Raw genomic sequence first — 21,607 nt, forward strand, 5'->3', positions numbered from 1 at the left:
TGAATAAATTGTTGGTACTCAGAGGCCTTTGCAAAAAAGACGTCTGATGTTGCTACACCATCATATTCTGCTTCAGTTCAGTTTAGTTGCCAAATGTATATAATCCTTCACGCCTTCTAGAATCAAAGGTTAAAACACCAGAACTTTTTCTTTTCTTGCACTTAACAGACGTCCCTTTTGTGCAGAAATCTCTGCTGTGTACTGCCTTGCCACAGAGCGAATGTTTCTGGGCGTTATTATTCTAGGGGTGGGAATGGATTTGAACTGATTGATCCAAACCTTTACTCTTTCTCTCTTGGAGCCAGTGACAGAAAGCTGACAAATGTTGAGGGGTGATGTCTGCTACTTCCGAACTGAGCAAAGCTAGTCGACTCATGAGGGGTGAAGGCTGCAGTGTGAACCTATGACCCTGACCTCGTTGACTTCAGGCACCTGAAGCGCAGCATCGTGACAGTGCTGAGACACCCGTCGCACTGCCGAACTCCTTCTCCTGATGCTTAGCGGTGCTGTTTTCCCATCTCATTCCCTCCTGCAGAACAGGGCTTGGTACCCAAAGGAAGGATCACTTGCTCACCCTTAATATGGGGAGATTATTTAGAGCACTTAATTTGTGTTGACTCTTTATTGGTGCACTATTGCAATTAAGTTAGATTAATGAAAGGTAAATTCCAGTCTATACATGAAAAAAAAAATCTCTTGTAAAGATCCTAATTAGTATATGTGTTTATTTAGCCTCTCATGGTTTAATTGCATCCCATCTTGCTATTTACAAACAGGCATCATTAAAGAATAATGAGTGTGTGAAGAGCATTCATGCTAGCAACAGATGAGGTAACTGGCATTTGGTGGGGAGAGGGACGGATGGACGGGAAGTCTGCTGGTTTGTATTATTTTCGAATGAAGGAGAGTGCAAAGCGATCCTTTGAACCAGTCCACGAGGGGAGGACAGAACAGACATTATGCCAGGCAGCAGCTTGTCCTTTGGCTGCAGAGACTCGGGCTGCTTTTCATTTACTACCGCAGTGTAATCTGGAGAGGTGAACACACGCCCTCACACGACTGTCTCGTGACCTTAGCCGGCAGCGTTCAGGTTGAAGCTTTCTTTTCAGCCCCATGTTGCAGGACATCTGCACCTCAAATCCATGAGGATTCCCTGGGATGCTGAAAAGGCCACCCAAAGTGGGCCTTTCCTCATACGGCTCAGCTCCAATCCCTTCAGCAGCCTTTTTTTTTTTTTTAATATCCAAATATAAAATAAATTGAGAAATAGGTTTATGGTATTTCACTGGCACCCCTAATATTTCATACCAATTTTACATAATTTGCAGTCATTCCTCAAAGTTACAAAGCAGTTTTATCTTTTTAGATGGATGCTTGATTTATATTCTATTCTAAGCTGGTTTAAGGGTAGGGAAGCTGGGGTTCCAGATGGGGTGGCAATGAAGCCGAAGGAAGAGAGAACAGCCTGGAAGAACCAGCCATCATAGTGTCCTCATCATTGGTTGCATGATTCTCTGATTCTTGGTATAGAGTAAGCAATTCTCTAAAATCACTAAGGAGTAAATGTGGGGGCAAAGGTGGTACATCTGAGGAGGAAGCGACCTGTAGCCCTGGTTGCCTTTGCTAGTAGAAGTAGGTCTCGGAAATATCTGCCTCAGTTTCCCCTTACATTACGGTTATCATTGCAAGCAGTTTTGTGCAGGTGTTCTATATAAATATACATTGCCACTATTCAAACTCTATTAAAGTCTTAGATTTCTCTAGGGATTCCTGGGTGAGTTGAAGTCCAGGGTTTAATTTATTTAAAATCAGGTTATAGGAATTCACAGTTTTCAGTACATTTTATATTTTTCTTCAAAAGAACCTACAGTTTAATTTTAAGCTCCCCTAAACAGAAGCCAAAACCATGTAAAGTTTTTCGGTGTTCTGAGACCTGCCTGTATTTAAGGACACAGCTAGCTGCATTATCAAACACAGAAGGACCCAGACAGGCTTGTGTGGCTATGTCTTTTGTTGCTGTTAACTTGCAAGTGTTCCATTTTCAGCTCGCAGAACTGTGGGGCATATTTTCCCATTCATATTAATTGGATTTTAAAGTGACCTTGGCCATGTATTGATTTGAATTAAAATTTTCTACATCAAGGTCAAGTTGGCACATATCCTACAGTCGAAATATTAAAAAGCCAAGTGCTGCCTAACAGGGTGTCGACAGAAGTGGAGGTGTAATGGGGTCACATGTGCCAGAGGGCACCGTGGTCCCATTCTAATGCAGGTGGCAAGTGGCAGATCTATGTGGGGATCACCTTCACCTGGACATGAATCCGCCCGGTCGATGGGATGGTTCCTGTTTAAGTCCACAGACCCACCTTCTTCCGGGAAGAACACCCCTGAGCTCCTCAGAGCCCAGATAATGCTGCTCAGTTGCGTGCGTTTAGGGTGAGGTTTCAGGTCATCTGAATTCACCCAGACTGCCCTGAAAATGAGGGCCTGATAAGATCATTCATAAACTTGAACTATCCAGCCCAGACCTCAGCCGCGAGTCTCAGTCTCCAAATTGCCCATTTAACATCTCTCCACTGAGACGTCTCAGAAGTGTCTTAAACTTCATAAAAGAGAAGTGATTTTCCCTGCCCCCTGTTTTACCCCTTTGCTTCCCCATCTTATCTCAGTACATAGCAAAACCATCTAATTGGTGCTCAAGCCAGAAACCTACAAGCTTCCTTAGTTCCCCCCTTTCTCTCACTTCACAGCCCATCTGTCAGCAAATCCTGTCTTCAATTCCATCTTCGTTCTATCTGAAATCGACTGGCGTCTCACCTCCTCTGCCGCCACAGCCCCAGTCGAAGCTGTCATCGTCCTCTCGTGGTCTCCCTGTTTCTTCTCTTGATCTCTCCACCAAGCAGCCAAGGACATGTTTCTTTAAAGCACACATCAAACCTGTCATTTCTCTGCTGAAACCCCGCAGTGACTTCCACTTCACCCCGGATGCAGCTAGCCTCTTGTCAGAGCCTCTGCCCTTCTCGAGCACCCTGGCCCGCCCTTGCCCGGCGCCTGCGTCTCTCCTGCCCTCCCCACCCACCGGCTGCCTCCTCCTTCCCCGGGTCTTTCCCACCCAGGCCTCTGCCAGGCTCCTCCCATGGCCGGGCCCGCTGCCCCAGCACCCTGCATGGCCTAGCTTCACCTTAGGTAGTAGGTTTCTACCGCCTGTGAACCTGCCCCCTCACCCAGCTTTATTGCCTTCCTAGCCCCACACAGATGATATATTTTTGTTTCTCTATTGTCTGCTCATCCCCTCCCCCCACCCCAAGAATGCACCCTTATGAGATGTTTTGTTCACTGCTCCATCTCTAATCCTTAGGCCGATGCTTGGTATGATAGTGAGTGTCCAAGAAATATTGGAGTGAATTCAATGGACAAACGAACAATTGAATCATCTGGTCTAAATGTCATTTTTTTCACACATAGGTATTGCCTAAATAGTCTCTCTTTGAGCCCTTCCCTTTTTGTTTATTTCCTTTAAAACTCTTGGCAAATTATACATTTTTATTTATATACTTATTTGTTGCCCGTCTCCTGCACCAGGACTGTTAGCTCTCTGAAGGTCTCTTTCGTTTACCTCTGTGTACCTGATGCCAGGCCTGCACATGACGTGCGTTAACAAGTAACTGCTGGGTGGAAGGAGGGGGAGGGCTGGAAAGCAAGCCATCTGCACCTCAAGGCAGCTCCAGGCTCCAGTGCATCCGTCCGTCCGTCCGTCTCCCCTCCTCCTTTCCCCAGCACTTCATTCCTCCGCCCTCTCTCGCTACATGGCCTCCTTCTCAGAGGAGTGCTATTTTTGGTTCCCAGTCTTCCCATGTTCTCCAGGCCAGATTCTGGAAGGAGGCAGTGTACGTGGTCTAGCCAGTATGGGGAGAACCTTCTGTACCAGACCCAGTTCCTACCCCTGGGCCAACTGGTCCTGCCCAGGACAGAAAATAGCTGCTTCCCGGGCAGCAGGCATGTCCTGCAAGACAGGAACGTTGAGTGTGGTGGCTTCCTTGCTGCCGTGTTCAGGGCAGGGGACAAGTGAAGGGTGTGTGTGCTGACGGGGATTCCGCATCACATCCCTTAGTAGAAACTTGACGTTTTCAGCATATTGGAGAAAACAATAGTCAGCTTCTCCTTTTGTCAGCTAACCCGTATCCCACTTGATTCTCTCAACATCTTTTTGGAATCTTGATGCCCTATTTTTATACAGACGTCGTATTCTCCTTTTTCCCAGAGGGGTTTATGTTATATATTTGCATGTATGTTTTATAAATGGAAATGAACTAAATTCTGTTTTGACGGTTTGGGGGATTTTTCATGACACTGCAAGGGAAACCCTATAAGGTAGCCAGAAACCAAGGTCGGGAAGCACAGTTTTTCTCTGTGGTCTTTTTGCTTCTTTACATTGTGTGTGAATTTTGTTGTTGTTGAGGGGAACATGAAGCCAGATGAGAGAGGATGGCTGTGAGGAAGTTGTTATTTATCGTATGAAATGGAAACTTATTTCTTAATCCTTCCTTGTCATGAAAACAAATTTGGAAAATGAGTAAGACCTCTCTGATGAAACTCCACTCCCACCAGGGCAGTTGTGACTTTTGAAGAGAGGAACGGGTTCAGGAAGATCAGAAGTGCCCAGATGGTTAACACTGATGGCTCCTTAGGAGGCGATTCAAATGTACTCATCAAGGGAACAAGCCACCTAAAGAAAAATGAACCTGTCTTATTGGGCGGGGTGTTTTGTAACTGTTAAAAAGGATCACCGGGGCTTCCCTGGTGGCGCAGTGGTTGAGAGTCCGCCTGCCGATGCAGGGGACGCAGGTTCCTGCCCCGGTCCGGGAAGATCCCACGTGCCGCGGAGCGGCTGGGCCCGTGAGCCATGGCCGCTGAGCCTGCGCGTCCGGAGCCTGTGCTCCGCAACGGGAGAGGCCCCAGCAGTGAGAGGCCCGTGTACTGCAAAAAAAAAAGATTACCGCAGTGATACAGCAGTTGCTACCATGTAGTGAGTGACAGTAGTGACTCCCCTGGACACTTAATAGCAGTGGATGCCCAGTCCTTATAAAGGGTTCCATCTTAGAGACGAGGAAGCCAGAGCTCACGTGAGTTGGTTTTCCCAGAGCCACGCTGCTTTGTACATGGCAGAGGCAGAATTTGAACTTGGGTCTCTCAGGCTCCAAAGCCCTGGCCCTTGCCCCCTCCCCATGCTGCCTGTCCCCCATGACAAGGGCGAGGAGGGAGTCACCCAGCATGACCACGGATGGCGTGCTGGCCATGTTTGAATCACAGTGCTAAGCCCTTCACAAGTCTGGTGTCATTTCCTCCCCACAGCAGCGTTATGCTGGGTCCTACAGGCAAGAAAGCCGGGGCTTAATAGGCCAGGTAACTTGCCTCACGTCACACAGGCAGGAGGGGCCAGAGCTGAAATCTAAACTCAGGTCTTTTCTTCCCCCAGAGTCCTTAAACGTAACCCCCATGCTTGCTTGCCTTGCTGGCAAGTTGATTTTCTAACTTGTTGGTAGACAGAACCTAAAGTCAGCTTACCTGCCTTATTTTTCCTAGGTCTTTGTCAAAAGGGAAGGTATAATTCACATCTTGAGACTGTAACAACTTCACATCTCAAATCTAGCCCATCCATGGGAGTCACTTTCCAGTCTGATTTTCTCTTTCTTGTATCACACTACGTTGCATTGCATTTTATCATCAGAGGCATAACTGAGCCACCCCATTGAGCAAAAAACAAGTGACTTTCAGCGTAGAGGAATATCAGTTTTATCTTCGATGCTCCCTCCGTCTGACCTCTTGGTTTCCAAGTCACGCAGCCCATTTTCTTGTTACGACTGGGTTACTGCCCAGCTCCCCGCACCAGTGACCTCCTCTTCCAGCCATGACAGCAAGTTCATCTTCGCTACCTCAGCTTGGCCAGCGCTTCAGCCTTTCAGGGTTGGTCTGTCTCCGTCTTCTCTTGGCTGTTTCCCGTTTTACAGTTTTCCTAGAAAGAAGCAGCAGCCAGTTTCCCTCTGTACCTCTAGGCCCCGGTCCTTCTTGCTGCTGCAGCTTTGCGAGGCCTGCTGTCGAGAGAACAATTCCGCCCAGCACGGTTCTGTCAGGGCTGCACATACCTAGCAGCTGTGCAGAATTCAGAGCGCTCACTTTAAAAAAAAAACAAAAAACAAAAACACTAAAATTAGACAAAGCAAGTGTTTTAGTGGCATCTTATAGATGAGGTCAGGAGTGTGAGTATAAAGCCATTTGGGAGGGAAGCCAGGAGCCTTGGGAAGCACGGTTTTGAGCCACTTACCAGAGTTCCAGAAAATATGGCTGGCCGTTTGAGGATTAGATGGTCCAAGGCTCTGTGGTCGCCGTGTCTTGTGATTCAGAGACACTGCTGCGGGGTCATGGACCAGGCATGAGAAGGGGAAACAGCAAGAGGCAGGCGCCTGGCCCTGCGCAGAACAGCAGTGACCTTGCCCTGAAAGTTTGCTAAACCTCAGCTTGCTTCTATTCAGAATGAGACTGAGACACCTGCCTGGGCTGTACTGCAGGGTTCTTAGGTAGAGGAGGAAACCACAGCCCCGTGGGCGCGCCCCAGTCCTTGTCATAGAGCCCAGGGGGTGTCTGCATTATTCGGGGGAAGACCCCCAGGCGTCAGGGAACAGCCTGGGGGAACGCGTTTTCCAGATCACATCTAAGAACATCTCTTGGAGGAATGTTTCATGGGACGTCGTCTGGGGAGTGCTCATCTGTACAACCAACTCCGCCTTTCAGAACGTGGGGTAAAACGGACAGGCGCCCAACCCAGCACGTTCTGACAGCTCAGTGACGCAGCACTCTTCTCCCCCAAACTTCTCAAGTACACGGTGAGCCCCATGCGGTAAAGCGCCGTGTACCACCCTCCAGTTAGTTCAGGCATATGTCAGTTTTATCACCTCCTTCAAGGTAGGAGCCATATTTGATACTTCTTAACCTCTCTAGGCTTCAGTTTACCCCCTTTGAAAATGGGGGAGTTGGAGAAAATGACTTCTTAAAACTTGCCAGCTCTCAAGTTACATGATTCTCTGAAGTAGTGTCCTTGCCCAGTGCTTCACATAATACATACACTTACATATTCAATAAATAAGGGCTTATTGGGTTCATTCACTTTATCCTCATCTTTCTTTGTCATTAGTACAGAGAGGAAGGTTCTTGGTTCTGTACTGAAGAAAAACTGTTCCTGAACCTCCTGTAGGTGCCCGTCTGCCCCTCTCTCCCTCCCTCCCCACCCCTTTCTAACTACACTTTGAAAAACATCATTTCAAGTACAGCAGGCCCCTTAAGGACACCTACACAGTAAACTTTTACCTTGTTTGTACCTGAAAAATAACATTTGTGGACACATGTATGTATATATGGTTGGCTTCTTTTTTTTTTTTTTTTTTAAACTGTATCCCTGCTCCCAAAGCAGAGCTCATCCATGCAGCCTTTGTCTGAGTGACAAGTATTGTGCTCCCCATGTCACCTCCCACACACGTGCTTTATGCCGGGCCAGGGGGTGCTGTGTCCAGTCCAGGTTCCTCGTGCAAATAAGCCTTTGGTCAACTCGCCTCCGCTGCATCCTAGACACAGCTACTGCTCAGGCTCAGGGTGCCTTCTCCCTGCGCAAGCCCAGGGGAGTGAGGTTGCAAGCTTTCAGCTTCTCCCACCTTCGGAGCTCACCTGGTCTGCCAGTGTAGATAACGTCTCAACTACCAGATATGTTACGTTTGTGTTGGACAGCAGTCAGCGGCAGAGCAGAATGAAATATCTTTGCTGTTCTCCTCAGCTTGCCTCCCACTTTGCGACTTGCCTCGCCATAGTGAACTAGAAATTCTCCCAACGCCACACAGCTTGGTAGGCGACTGCTGTAGAACAGATAGAGAAGACCGCTGATGCAGCCCCCACAAGGGGATGGGCTGCAACAGCATCTCTAAGGGCGCTTCCTGGAAGGGGGACGGCCGGCTGGGTGGTCCAGCCCAGCGGCTTCCTTTCCAAGCGCGCCTCGGTTCCCGTTGGGGAAGCACAGTGCACCCCTAGACTCTTCTCAACTTGCCATCTGAACACACGGGGACAGACACAGAAGCAGAGAGTGACCTGCTCAGTGTAGAAGAAGGGTTACCACGGCAACGGCAAGCCCACTTCATTACCAGATGCATTAGCTTTATCTGTGGGATCCCATAGCAGTTGCCAAGCACCGACCTGTGGTCCCGTCTCTGGGCATTTTGCTCCAGCCATGGCCAGCACTGGCTAGTTTGTAGAACCGTGTCTGTTGGCCTGTATATGATGCACCGCAGTATCAGTCTACCAAAACTCCAAGGTCATTGCAACCTGCTGCATCCAGATACGTTAGGAACTGGCACCGTCCAGATACACAAGAATCTGAATCATTACAGGGTGACGTGCGAGCTGGGAAGAACGTTAGAGAACACGCACGAAGCTCCATCTTGAGGGCAGGGCTCAAAGGGCTCACAGGACCCTGTCCACCGCACCACCTCTGAGGAGAACGAAGGCTGATGGATGGTGAGTTGTGTGGTGCGCCCCGCCCGCGGCCGTGTGTCTCCCATGGATCGTCGTCGCATTTAATTCCTCAGCGGGCCCCTCCGTGTCTTGCAGCTGTGTGAGCAGGCATGAGAGGTGACTCGACTCACCCTTGGTCTCCCTGCCTGTAAGGGACAGGTGTGGCACAGAGTCCCAGTGCACTTGACCTTCACAGTCAATGGCCTCTTGGGAGTCAGCAAGATCAGCCCACGTGGCAGCTTCGTACCTTCCCCGCACCGCCTGCACCCCAGGCTTGCAGACTCTCAGCAGTCATTCAACAGGAGCACATTTTTGTTCATATTTCAGGGCCTGCAAAACTGTCACCCACTCTCTGCAGTGTCCCTTTAGCCCCAGGTGTGTCAGCAGAAAGTCACATTAGCTTAGGTGGCAATTTCACTGGACTGGAGGTAGCAGCCCTTCTGGTTCCAGCTTCGACGTTAGCTGGCTTCAAATCATTTCGCCTCTGTGAAGTCCAGACAAGGTTTTGGGCTGAGTAGCAATAGCTGCCCCTGGGAACCAGGCCCCGCGCCACACTCCTTACCAGGCGCCTTGTCTCCTTGACTCCTCGTGGCATTTCTGATCTCCATTAGCTGGAGGAAGGTGATGTTCAGAGAAGGTAAGTAACTGGGCCAAGCTTTCCAGCAGCAGAGCTGAGACCCGATTCCAAACGCGCCTGATTGCAAAGCCTCGAAATGTGAAGCTTCAGAATAGTGTATGCAGTTTCATTATGACCGTGTTAGAAATTCAAAAAGCCATAACTCTATGCATATTCAATCTAGTTGAGTACCAGGGTCCTTTCTGGCTCTATAAAAAGTAAGAATTGACAAACTTCATAGACCTTGACAGGTTCGAGAGATGATAAAAGTAAACCAGAGCCAGACTTCATAGCACTGAGTGCCCATAAACTAGCACAGTCCAGGATAGACACAAGCTGGAGGGGTGCACTTTGTGAGCCTCCCTGGCTCATGCACCTTCCCTGATAGCGTGAAGCCACAGCGCACGAGGCAGGGCATGGAGAACCAGCCTATCCCAGGACTCCAGAGCAAACTGGGCAGGAGGGGTGGGGGGAGGTATGACGGGCTGAGGGTGGGGGGCAGAGGTGCGAAGTATGATTGGGGGGCAGGAGTGGGGGCGCCGTATGACTGCGGAGGACCTTATTTTTTTATTAGAAAAGAAGTTGAAACGCTTAAACCTCAATACATAAATAAGAAAAAAAGGGGGGGAAAGGAAAAACTATCCTAATCCAGATTCATAGAATGAAAAACAAAAAATTTAACCTATCAAAAAATGATTTGCCCCTTGCTCTGGTTGCAGTCTTGAAATACCATGTCCCACTGGAAGGAACCAGAGTTGCTTGAGGAGATGGCTGATTCATGACCTCAGGTGGGAACCGTACAGGACAGGCCTGGGGTATCATATACCAGACAGCAAGGAAGCCATCACAGAGACTAGGGTTACGACGAAAGGACTCAGCCTCAAAAAGGTGCCCACCAGCCACAGACAGAGCAGTTCGAGCATCCATTAGGAGAACAATCGCGTCAGACAAACATATACCAAATATGTTTCACTCCTTGAGTTTATTATAATGTTAAGGGAAAAAAACTAAGCCGTCTACATTGGAAGTAAACTAGTGAAACAGTGCATTGTGTGAAAACTGGTATGTGTATAACTGAATCACTTTGCTGTACACCTGAAAGTAACACAACATTGTCAATCAACTATACTCCAATATAAAATTAAAAGTTTAAAAACAGAAAGCTGGTAAATAAATGGAAAGAATTGAGCATTTATCCTCTCTCACATATATAACAAATTCTACCGCTGGGTAACCAGTCAGTAGATAGGGGAAGTTTTTCTTTATAAAAGTGTTCCAGCTAATAATGAAGCCTGTTGATCTCATTGGAATACGACCGTCTGTAACCCCTGGTGAATTGAATGGGTCATCAGCTGCCAGCATCACAAACTGAGACGCCCGACCTCACATGCCTCCTGTTGGTAGTCTGTGACACCCCTGTGAAGTAGTCTTGCCAAAAAAAAAAAAAAAAAAATTCAAGCCTGAATCTCATCTAATTACCAATTTACAGAAAGTACAGAGTAAGGAGTAACATGTACACCACCGGGACGCCATCCACAAAATCCAGACTGTGGAAAACTCTATGGAAAAAATGACCCAGTTTCTTCCGCAAATAGAATGGGGAGAGGGGATAGAGAGAGGGATACCTTTAGTTTAGGAGAGACTTATGAGATAGGTCAGCCAGTTCCACTGTGTGGACCATACTCAGATCCTGATACAAGCAAATTTTTTTTTTAATGTGTCATTTATGAGACTGTTGGAAATGAACACTGACCGAACCTGCAGGTTTGATAACACTAGAAAATTCCTGTTGTTGTTTTAGATGTGGAGTGTGGAGTGGCAGCATGGCTGTGTTTTTTTGTTTTCAGAGCCCTTATCTTTTAGAGATACAGACTGAAGTATTTACAGATAAAATGAAACCATGGCTGTTATTTGTTTCAAAATAATTCAGGAAGGGAAAAGTAGGTGAGGGTGTAGGTAAAACAAAGATCTGCCCGAGACTTGTAGCTGTTGACATTGGGATGGGTCCATGGAGTTTCTTTATACTATTTCATTTACTTCTGTATATGTTTTTTTTTAATTTATGTTATTTTATTATTTTTGGTTACATTGGGTCTTCATTGCTGCGTGCGGGCTTCCTCTAGTTGAGGTGGGCAGGGGCTACTCTTTGTTGCGGTGCACGGGTTTCTCATTGCGGTGGCTTCTCTTGTTGTGGAGCATGGGCTCTAGGCACGCATGCTTCAGTAATTGTGGCATGTGGGCTCAGTAGCTGTGGCGCACGGGCATAGTTGCTCTGCGGCATGTGGGATCCTCCCAGGCCAGGGCTTGAACCCGTGTCCCCTGCATTGACAGGCGGGTTCTCAACCACTGCGCCACCAGGGAAGCCCTGTATATGTTTTTTTAAGTCTTCCATAATAAAAGGCTTAAAGAAGGTAATTAAGTCGGTACTTCTCGAGGGGGTGGATTTTATTTTGTCTTGTTTTGATTTAATAGCACCCATTGCTGATACGAGTGGAGTGCTGACCATAGTGTTCTTAACCCTTGTGGTAGGTTGTATCAAAAGCCTTAAAATATTTGTACTGTTTGCCCCAGTGATTACAATTCTACCAATCTATACTCAGGAAGTAATACCAAATGCAGCAAAAATTTGGTGAACAAAAGGGCACATTGCAGCCTAATATTAATATTAGGGGAAATTTGGAAGCAACTAATGTCCAGCAATAGGCGAATGGTTAAAGAAATTATAGTATAGCCACTCAGTAGAATGCCAGGCCACTTGTAATGCCAGTTTTGAAGACTACACAGCAATATGGAATGATGCTTACCTCATAATTTTAAATAAAATTTTGACTTGAAATTATATGTTTAGTTTCGATTATAAACGTGAAAAATTCCAAAACCATGCATCTTTGATAGTAAAAAGATTAAAAGGAAGTACCCCAAAATGTTAAAGTGGTGATTATCTTTGGATGGAAAGTCTATAAACAATTACTTTATTCCTTTTTTCTCTAGTTTTAGATTGTTCCATAATAATATGCATTTATTAACTATTTTACTATTAGTTAACTTTAAAATACCAAAAATCACTTATAAAACAAAAAAATTAAATATAACATTTCTAGTATCTTTAGTGTGGTTTTTTTGTTTGTTTGGTTTTTGTTTTTTATTTATTTATTTATTTATTTATTTTTGGCTGTGTTGGGTCTTCATTTCTGTGCGAGGGCTTTCTCTAGTTGTGGCGAGCGGGGGCCACTCTTCATCGCGGTGCGCGGGCCTCTCACTATCATGGCCTCTCTTGTTGCGGAGCACAGGCTCCAGACGCTCAGGCTCAGTAGTTGTGGCTCACAGGCCCAGTTGCTCCACGGCATGTGGGATCTTCCCAGACCAGAGCTCGAAGCCGTGTCCCCTACATTGGCAGGCAGATTCTCAACCACTGCGCCACCAGGGAAGCCCTGGTTTTTTTTTTTTTTATTTCATTTTAAGAAGCTTGAGAAATTACTAAGGTAATTTATCAGTTAAAGTCAGCTAGATTTCGTTTCTTTTAAGGAAACAATTGCTTAGTTATCTACACTTTTTAGCAAAGAGAGTTAAAATATGTTAGAAAATGGTGGCACTGTTGGACGGGGTATGTTGAACCTTCACTGTAACCCAGCGAGAGGCTGTTAATTTCAGTGCTTATGACTGTCAAAACTATAACTGGGTTCCTCTCCCTCCCTTGCTTCCTTCCAAGACTGCATGTAAACTAGAGACAGAGTTCCTATTACTACCTTGCTGGTTTATTGGCATCCTTAAATAGTGATTTCCAGTTATGCAAGAAATGACCTATTAAATGTTACACGGTATAGCAATATTTAAAAGTACTATCCAGAAATAAGGTACTCTTAACATTCTCTTAAATGTAAGTAAACATGTCATATCTTTTTCTTACCCCGTTTATATTCTATACTATTTGGGGCATATAGAAATAGAGATCAACTCAGCACTAGACGTTATTGAAGGAACTAGGTATTAGTAATGTTCACTGACACCCAGGACTGATCAAGAAGAGAAGACCGTTGTTGTTTTGAGCAGTAGGTTAAGAACTGCAAGGAATGAGGAAGTAAGGAAAGGTTGGTTGAAGGTGGCGTCCCGAGAAACGGCCTGCTGCTTGAGTTGCAGGATTCCGGTTGCTGCTTGGGGCAGAGACTCTTGTCTGAGCCCAGCAGGACTCCTTTTAGCCAATTCTGTGATGTCAGAGCCTCATGGACCAACCCAGACAGTGCGCCTTGGGTTGGGTCCTTTGCCGAGTCTGCTTTTAGGGTCTCATCTAGGAAATGAAAGAGGAGGCTTGACAAAGTATCAGAAGGGTTTTGTGAGCCCCTAAAAGAAAAGAAGGCGCTGTTTCTATTCTGAAGGCTGAGCCTGTTCAGCAAGCCCAGCAGGTCACTTTTTCCCCGGCATGTATGAAACTGCACTTTTTTTTAGGGTTTTTTGTTTTTTGGTTTTTTTTTAATCTATAACATGTGCTTAGGTTCTAAGAGAGTAAATGCACTTAAGTGTATTTACGGGATCATGTTCCTTTTTGGAGATAAAATTCAGCTACTTTTCATTTACCTTCAGAACTGCTCCACTTTTTACCAGCTGTTAAAAATAGATAGTTCAGGGTTTTCCCTGGTGGTACAGTGGCTAAGACTCCGTGCCCCCAGTGCAGGGGAGCCGGGTTCGATCCCTGGTCAGGGAACTAGATCCTACATGCCGCAGGTAAAAAAGATCCCTCGTGCCGCAACGAAGATCCCACACAGCCAAGTAAATAAATATTAAAAAAAAAAAAAAAGATAGTTCAACCAGAGGGTATCTGGTGCCTGCCTTTCATCCCTCTATTGTACTCTCTACATAGTCCATGGGTGTACATAGGCTCATGACATAATATGAAAACAAATGTGCTCTAACTCCTAGAAGGCCAGAATTGAAGAATTGAAGAAGATAATCTTAAGACAAGGGGAAAAAAAAGGGGGGAACTTACTTTATCCAGCAGATATTAAACATTTGGAAATTATCCTGAGAGTTTATAAGCCAATATTATAAATAAATTCAGGGTAGTTAGATGAATTGGGACCTGCGCCATCTTAAATGCCTTGGGAGGCTGGCACAAGGCGCCACCACCGCGCCTTTCCTCCGAGTGTCCAGTGGTGTGTCTCTCAGGAACAGGAGGAGAGGTGATCCTTTCTTCTTCTCATTGTTTTGCCCAATTCATGTGATTTGCATGTTCCAGTGTAAGCATTCATGTTTGTACACGTGTGTTTTGGCAGGTGACCTTGGGAAAGGTGTTGAAAGTGATTGTCGTCATGCGGAGCCTGTTCATTGATCGAACGATAGTGAAGGGGTATAATGAGAACGTCTACACGGAAGATGGCAAGGTAAGCATTCTGGAGTCTTCTGTTTTTTCCTTTATTTTCTGTATCCCAGAACAAATGTAATAGAGTCCCAGATGAATGACATTAAACAGTAGCAATCATAGCTAAAATGATCAACAAGCATAGATTTATCAGCATGAAGCTGAACACTTTACAAAAAAACACTTCTCTCTCTCCCCTTGCATTTTTCATCAGGCTTCTGCGTTTTCCTTTAAGCCTGTTACCCTTAGTTGAATTTCTAATTTATCACCTTAGACCCCCAGTTGCCTCATTAAATGTGTCTTCTGAGGAAATGGATTTCTTTCTTCCTTTCTTTTCTTTCCCTTCTTCTTCTTCTTCTTTTTTTTTTTTTTTTTTTGCCTAGTCGCGCCGCACATCAATAGCCCAGGGTTCAGCATTTTGCTTTTCCTAGAACCGTGAGGGAACTTCAAGTTAATTTGACACACAACCTGATAATGATCATTTTCCTTGAAACTAGCAAGTAGCCCCCAGAAGTTGGTTGTCCATAGCAGTCCGTATTGAACGCTACAGTTGAAAAAAGATGAGTTATTTCCATGAGTGATTTGTTGCATGCGAAGTTCACCCACGTGAACCCCTAATTTCTCTTGACTGCGCACTCTCCATATGGAGATACAGCGAGCACCAGAGGATGCTAATGAGAGTCGACAACCTTCATTTGTGTTTGCGTCCAGAGCGTAATGAGCATTCTGCCAGAGACACCCACCCAGGTACACCCTGCTCACTTCCTGACACTAAGCCTCCATCTTCCCCTCTCCCTGGAGCCTTCCCTTCTCTTCATGAATCCCATGAAAATTTAAAAGTTTGTTTGTACCAGCACTTACCACCCACCGGCCACATTATAATGAGGATAGAATGTTCTCCAAAAACAGGTGACACATGTAGCTTAGCACACATAACAGTGTGTTATATAAAAGGTGTGACCCGTAAAGTGGGTCTGTACTTTGGGTTTGCAAAGTGGGTTTGTATTTTGAACAAGTAACCCAGCATTTCGAATTTCCACGTTCCACTTGAGTGTTGTCCCCATGGGAAGCTACTCTTACTCCCCGGGTCCTGCGGAGTTCTCATAAATCTCCCCATTGAGAGAAAAGCAGTCCTCCAGGGAAGCTTTCCTTTTTCTTTTTGGAAAAACCAAAGTGTCTTTGGAGCAAGTGTGGAGAATAAAATAGATAATTGGGGCAAGTGTGATCTGTTGTGTATGTGACTCAGAAACTCAGATGGCGATTCTAAACGAGGAATGCCAAACTCCTTCGCAGTAGGAGAGGCAAGGCTGGGGTGGTGGAGACCCTCGCCAAGAGCCCGAGTCAGTGGTCATCTGGAGACAGGGTTCTTGTTGCCTCTGTTCAAGATTTACCACTTTATAGTCACCCCTGCTATGAAACACGCCCTTGCTCTCCAAGGACTTACAAGTGACTTGGGGATATAAAGAATAAATATATAAAAGCTAGGTACTAATAATGACCGTGCTGTAAGAGATACCAAATTCAGGATGCCAGTGAAGCATACTCTGAAAGTAGATTATAAGGAGTAGAGATTTTACCTATTTTGCAATATCAATATCAATCTTTAACATGTTATTATTTAACTGCCCCATACTGAAAGTGTCCAAAATAACACAAGCGGTTTGCCACCTAGTTAATAGTTAGTAAATGATTAGTATTATTTATATTCTGCACTTAAAACAAGGGAATTAGAAAATAGTCTCACATGTATTCTTCTGGAATTTCTCTCTGATTATTCCTCCTCAGCTGCTATGGTTAGTTCCTTTCCTCCCATCTACCCCCTTGACTCCCAGATTACTGGGGGTTCTCTTCCCTCTCCTCTCATGCCCCTTGGCCATTCTTACATGTACCCCTGTGGTTGCACATGTCCCCCCGCACAGGGATCACTCCTGATGTGTGTCGGGGTCAGACCTCTCCTCCCCAGACAGACCTCAAGCTCAGCCTGTCCAAAATCAACCTCAGCTTCCCTCAGCTGGTCCTTCTCCAGGGTGACTGTACCACCTCACTGCTCAGGCCTTCCGTCCGCTGTCTGCATAGGGAGTCTGTTAGTGGGTTCTGGCGAGTCTCCCTCTTTATCCCTCCAGCTGGGCCCCTCGCATCCATCTTCACTCCTCCTCGCTTCTCCTTCTCTCTCCGCTGAGTCGCTGCACCAGCCTCCTCACTTCCAGTCTGCCGTCCCACTTCCCTCCGCCGTCTCTCCTTCACCTGGCCTCCAGAGCTGTCTTCCTGAAATACACAGCCAAGGGGATGATTTCTTGCTTTCTGCCCTGTCCCCGTTGCCCTAAGCAGCAAAGTGGGGTATTAGTAGATGTTAAGCGCAAAGCAGTCCATGATCAGAAAAGTCTGAGAAACCCTGGGTTAGAGAACGTTCCGTCGGATTCTCTCTTTGCTGTGGAAATTCTTAAACACTTAGTTTGCCTAAGTGCCTGTGAAGCTCCCAAGAGGGGTACATAGTATGCAGTCTTTTCCTAACGAATCTGACCATCCATTTTTTTTTCTTCCTTTATTCTTGGAGCATATTGTGACACTGGTGTTTGGCAAAACACACTTCTGAAAACTCTGGCTTGTAGAATGAAATCCAGACCCCTTAACAAGGCATAGAAAAGCCTAGTGGTCTGGCCTCTGCCCGCCTTTGCGTCCTCATCTGCCGTCACTTTCTACATACATTTCGTCTTTTACTTTCCAGCCTTTTGTGCTCCTTGTGGCTCCCAGAACGTGCCAGATTCTTCCACACACTTGCACCTGTGCTCTGCGCCCTTGACCTGGGACGCTCGCCCCCTCCCGTCCACCTGGCGAGCTCACTGGCTTTACCCTGGCTGAGTGCCCTGTCCCTTCTCATCCGGCCCCCCGTTTTCCCAGAGGCCTCTTCTGTGAGCACGGGCTCTGGAGGTGTCAGGCCTGGGTTTGCCTCTACTCACAGCACAAGTGATCGTCATCCACTCGACCCTCCGTGGCATTTTGAACACTCTTCCTCTAGTACTAGGATTCGTCCGTCCTGATTATTTGTTGCAGGTCTGTCTTGCAGTTAGTGAATATTCTAGCGTCCTCCATGTTTGGTCTGGTAGGCATTGTGCGAAGCAGACCTTGCCTCCAGTGGTTATGGAACCGTAGGTACCACAGTTAGTCTCATCTTCCAGACAAGGAAACTGAGACCCAGCGTGGTAACATGACTTGCCTACGGTCACTCACTGAGCCAGATCCCAGACCTCCATCTGCCGGGGGCTCCTCGAGGGTCCAGGCTCTGTCCCGACACTCTCTCCCTCCTGTTGGATATACCTCAGTGCCTGAAACACAGTAGAATAGTAATGTGTGGGAGGGGGTAATGAAAAAGCCTCCTGGGGATGTCAAAATGCTTCAGGTGGGATGGAAGAATGGAGAATCAGAAATGAGAGCCAGAAGAAAAAAAGAAATGAGAGACGGGCACTAGACGAAGCAACAGGGAGTGAAGTCGTAAGTAAAGAATAAAGGAAGCACGCACGTGCACACGGGTCGTGGTTCCCTAACGAGGGATTAGCATGGGTTCTCTGTTCACCAGGAGGAAAGTGAGTGTGTGTCTGGGAGCCTGAATTCTGAGTCATATCACAAAGGTGGTACAGGAGACCTCTTGCTCCCTTTTACAGCTGCATACATCGGCCTAGAGATAAGCAGGGACCCTAAAAGCAGGAAGAGCACGATTAGGAGGACTGAGTCCACTTGTTCTTGTTGTTTTTTATTTATTTTGTTGCGCTAGGCCTTAGTTGCGGCACGTGGGCTCCTTAGTTGTGGAACCTGGGCTCCTTAGTTGTGGCATGCGTGTGGGATCTAGTTCCCTAACCAGGGATCGAACCCCGGCCCCCTGCACTGGGAGCTCGGAGTCCCAACCACTGCACCACCAGGGAAGTCCCCACTTGTTGTTTTAAAGGCACATTTACCGCATTTGTCAGAGAAGCTTGCCCAGAATCTAAGCCCAGCCAATTCGATTCACCCCTTTTTTTTCAGAGTACCTTACAAATGATAAATAAAGTTGTGCAACCATTATTAGTGTTCTCTTTTTAGTACTGAAACTGGTATATGTGAACTTATACATTTATATACATACAAGCATTAGTGCAATTAACGTGTTGACCCGTCTGGCACATCCCAAATAAAATGCAGCGTTTGGAAGGAGCCTTCGGAGCTTGAAGTGTGGTCCAAGAACAAATCGTTGCCTGCAGTTTTGCTCTTCCAAAGGTGCAGCCCTGCGTTTGCTGAGTTGGTGCCTAAGCGCTTGCCTTAGGGGTGGATCACTGCCCTGATGCACTAGGTGTGGCTTGGAAAGCCTTGCCTAGGCTTAGGGGTCTGAACTGCGAAATCCTCCTGCCTGTGCAGTTGTCTTTCTTCTTCCAAACCGAAAGCAACCAGCTTCTGAAAGGGTGCTTAGCCCCGTCGTTACAAGAGTGGCCCCACGCCACCCCAATTTCCAGCTCTGGCAGGTTTTCCCCCCATTAGAATCCCAGCCAGCCTATCTCTCACTTTGCACTAACAACCACTACCTCTACCCTGATCATCCTGTGTCTTTACCTGTGATGCATATTTTTGATGCCAAGCACCAGCAGACTAATTCCTCGAACAAAATATTAAAATGCTGTTAAGACTTACCACCCTACTCTTCATTGTCATCGTGGCAAAGAGCCATGACTCAGCGTGTTGAACACCTGGCCATTGTCCTGACTTTACACCAGTCAGACTTAGCTGAAAAACTATGTGTCTTGGTTGAATTTATCTTATTAGGGGATTTAGGTTATGTTAATGCTATAGCTTCATTAATTATCCCATATCAATAAAAAAAAGGCCGCTTTTAGCCTCCTAGCACAAGAGAGGAAAAGAAATGGTGGTATCAAAGGGAACCTTCAAAGACAGCCAGAGCTGTCTCCAGGGTGATTTCTGATCCCCGCATTCTTCCCACTTCAGAGTTGTGTGTGTGTGTGTGTGTGTGTGTTTCGGTCGAGGGGGTTGGGGGAAGCTTGAATCTGATTCCTCTAATAAGTGTTGGCATCAGCCCCGTTTGATATTAGATGCAGGGAACATTTTGATTTGTTATAGCCTTTGAAATTGTTCAGACAACCTTCAGGAAAATGGCCTCTTGTTACTTACGGGGGAAGGGTGAAAGCTGGGGAAGGGGGATCCGGTTTAATTCATATGCAGAGGATGCCCTGAAATTGTGCTTTCAGCAGTTTTTTAGTAACAAGTGCATGTCCTGATTGAAAGTGAAAAGTTGAAGAAGAACAGACCTGTGAAACTTGTTCACTTTTTTATTCTCCAGGGGAGGGTGGGCAGGCTTAAGCAGATGAACAAATAGAAGCTTGTGGTTTTGAAAACTTGGATGACCATGGAGAAATCCATCACCATTGCTGGTTTATAGCACCCTACCCCTACTGATACATCACCTGCTGACCTTGCAAGATGAAGCTGCTAATAAATAAAAGTTTTAGACGCTGAAGTGCCTGGGAGGCTTATGAGTTTTATTTGGAAGTGTTAACTTTAGCTAATCTATAGCTTCATTATCCTGTTTTTTGAGATGAAGAATTGATAACTTGCTGGTAAGCTGCCGTAATTTTCTCTTTTGCTGCTAAAGGACTTGTAGTGGCGACGTTTGTCACATCAGTAGGCCTGAAAGGTTTGTCATCTTGAGCTTTGCAAGAGTGTCCCACCACCACTTTGAGCTGTGACGGCTTGGGGGGGGCACTGTGAGTCAGCGTTCCCTCTGAATTCTAGGTACAGGGCCATCTGCCTCCCAGTTTAAGAGCTGGGCCTCTGGAGACACACCTGGTTTTGAATTCTCTACCACATGTTAACGATGTGATTTTGGACAAGCTGCTTAACGTCTTTGGGCCTCAGTTTCCTCATCCGTGAAGTGGAAATAATTTTATCATTCTCGTGCGATTGCTGGGAGACTTGAGAAAGATGACGCAGCTGCAGTGCAGGCTAAACACATGGTCACCTGCAGGTGGTATCTGCCCCCTCTGGCTGTGCCGGAGGTGCAGATGGGCATCACAGTCAGCATTCCTTTGCCTACTGATTTGGGGGCATTCGGATTTTTCATTTCGGTGAGTGAATTTGACTGTCACTGTTATCACCAGTTCTTCCTGTGCATTAGGAGGACCTTTGACATCTGACGTGTAACCTTAGAGCAGATGGATCCGTGCTGAAGCAGTTGGTCATCTGTGGGGTTTGTTTCTATTTTATCTGAAAAGAGACCACATTCCCACCCCTAAAATACTCATTCTAATCCCCAGAGTCCCACAGGCTGCTCCTAAGACTGCAGATTCAGCCCCAATTACCAGAAGGTTGGCTTTTCCATTTTAAGATCTTTCTAATGCTTGCCCAGAGTACTGGGGGATGCTTAGTTTCTTTTCCCTGACACTATAGTTCAGCATAACTTCTCGTTCATGGGGCTGAAAGTTTGTAGCTTCCAGAATGCTCCTTTTTGAATATTGCAGCCAGCAAAAAATTGGTAGCCATGCCCTCCTTTGTAGCAAATAAGCTGAAGCTAATAAATATTCACTTGCATCAGTCCCGGCTCCCTGAAATGAATTTCTGAAATCTTCCTGGCCCTGAGGAGAGGCAGGACACTAACTCTAGAAGGCCTGCTTAAATGGCTTTCTTTGGCATAAATCTAGCAGAAAATCAAGGACAGACTGCCTGCTGTGCCTTCACAGCAAAAGGGGAAGCCACTGTCTTCGGATCCCTTTCTCACCCCTGTGCGCCTGGGAAGCAGGGCGTATTGTCTAGCGTCCTTCTATCCCAGGTGGTCAGAACTGGTCCCTAGGGTCCTGAATAATGTAGTTCAACGCCTTCAAAAAGAGCAACACCCTCACTTGGAATGAGCGCTGTGTGTTTTGAGAAGCCACAATCAGGCTAGAGAGTCCATCTCTTAATTAAACCTGTGCGTATTTCTCTCTGGATGATTTTTCTATTTAAAACATTTTGCAGACACTGAAGGTTTTTTTTTATATGTATGTAATTTTCTCTTTTAAATTAAAACGAACTTTTCACTCTATATGCAGATTCTTCCTTTTCTCTTTTTC

General features: G+C 46.3%; 1 protein-coding gene across 1 annotated transcript in view; it reads left to right on the plus strand.

Annotated features, from left to right (window-relative positions):
• Window positions 1-21,607, plus strand: part of MED27 (mediator complex subunit 27) — a 207,625-nt gene that overhangs the window by 162,120 nt on the left and 23,898 nt on the right. Inside the window, exon 5 of the mRNA XM_081237655.1 lies at window positions 14,437-14,544. Within this exon, the coding sequence (XP_081093781.1) occupies window positions 14,437-14,544 (108 nt within the window). The remainder of the gene's footprint in view (window positions 1-14,436; window positions 14,545-21,607) is intronic.

The sequence above is a fragment of the Mesoplodon bidens genome (genome assembly GCF_964165515.1).
Source record: "Mesoplodon bidens genome assembly, chromosome: 6".
In the NCBI taxonomy this organism is placed as follows: Eukaryota; Metazoa; Chordata; class Mammalia; order Artiodactyla; family Ziphiidae; genus Mesoplodon; species Mesoplodon bidens.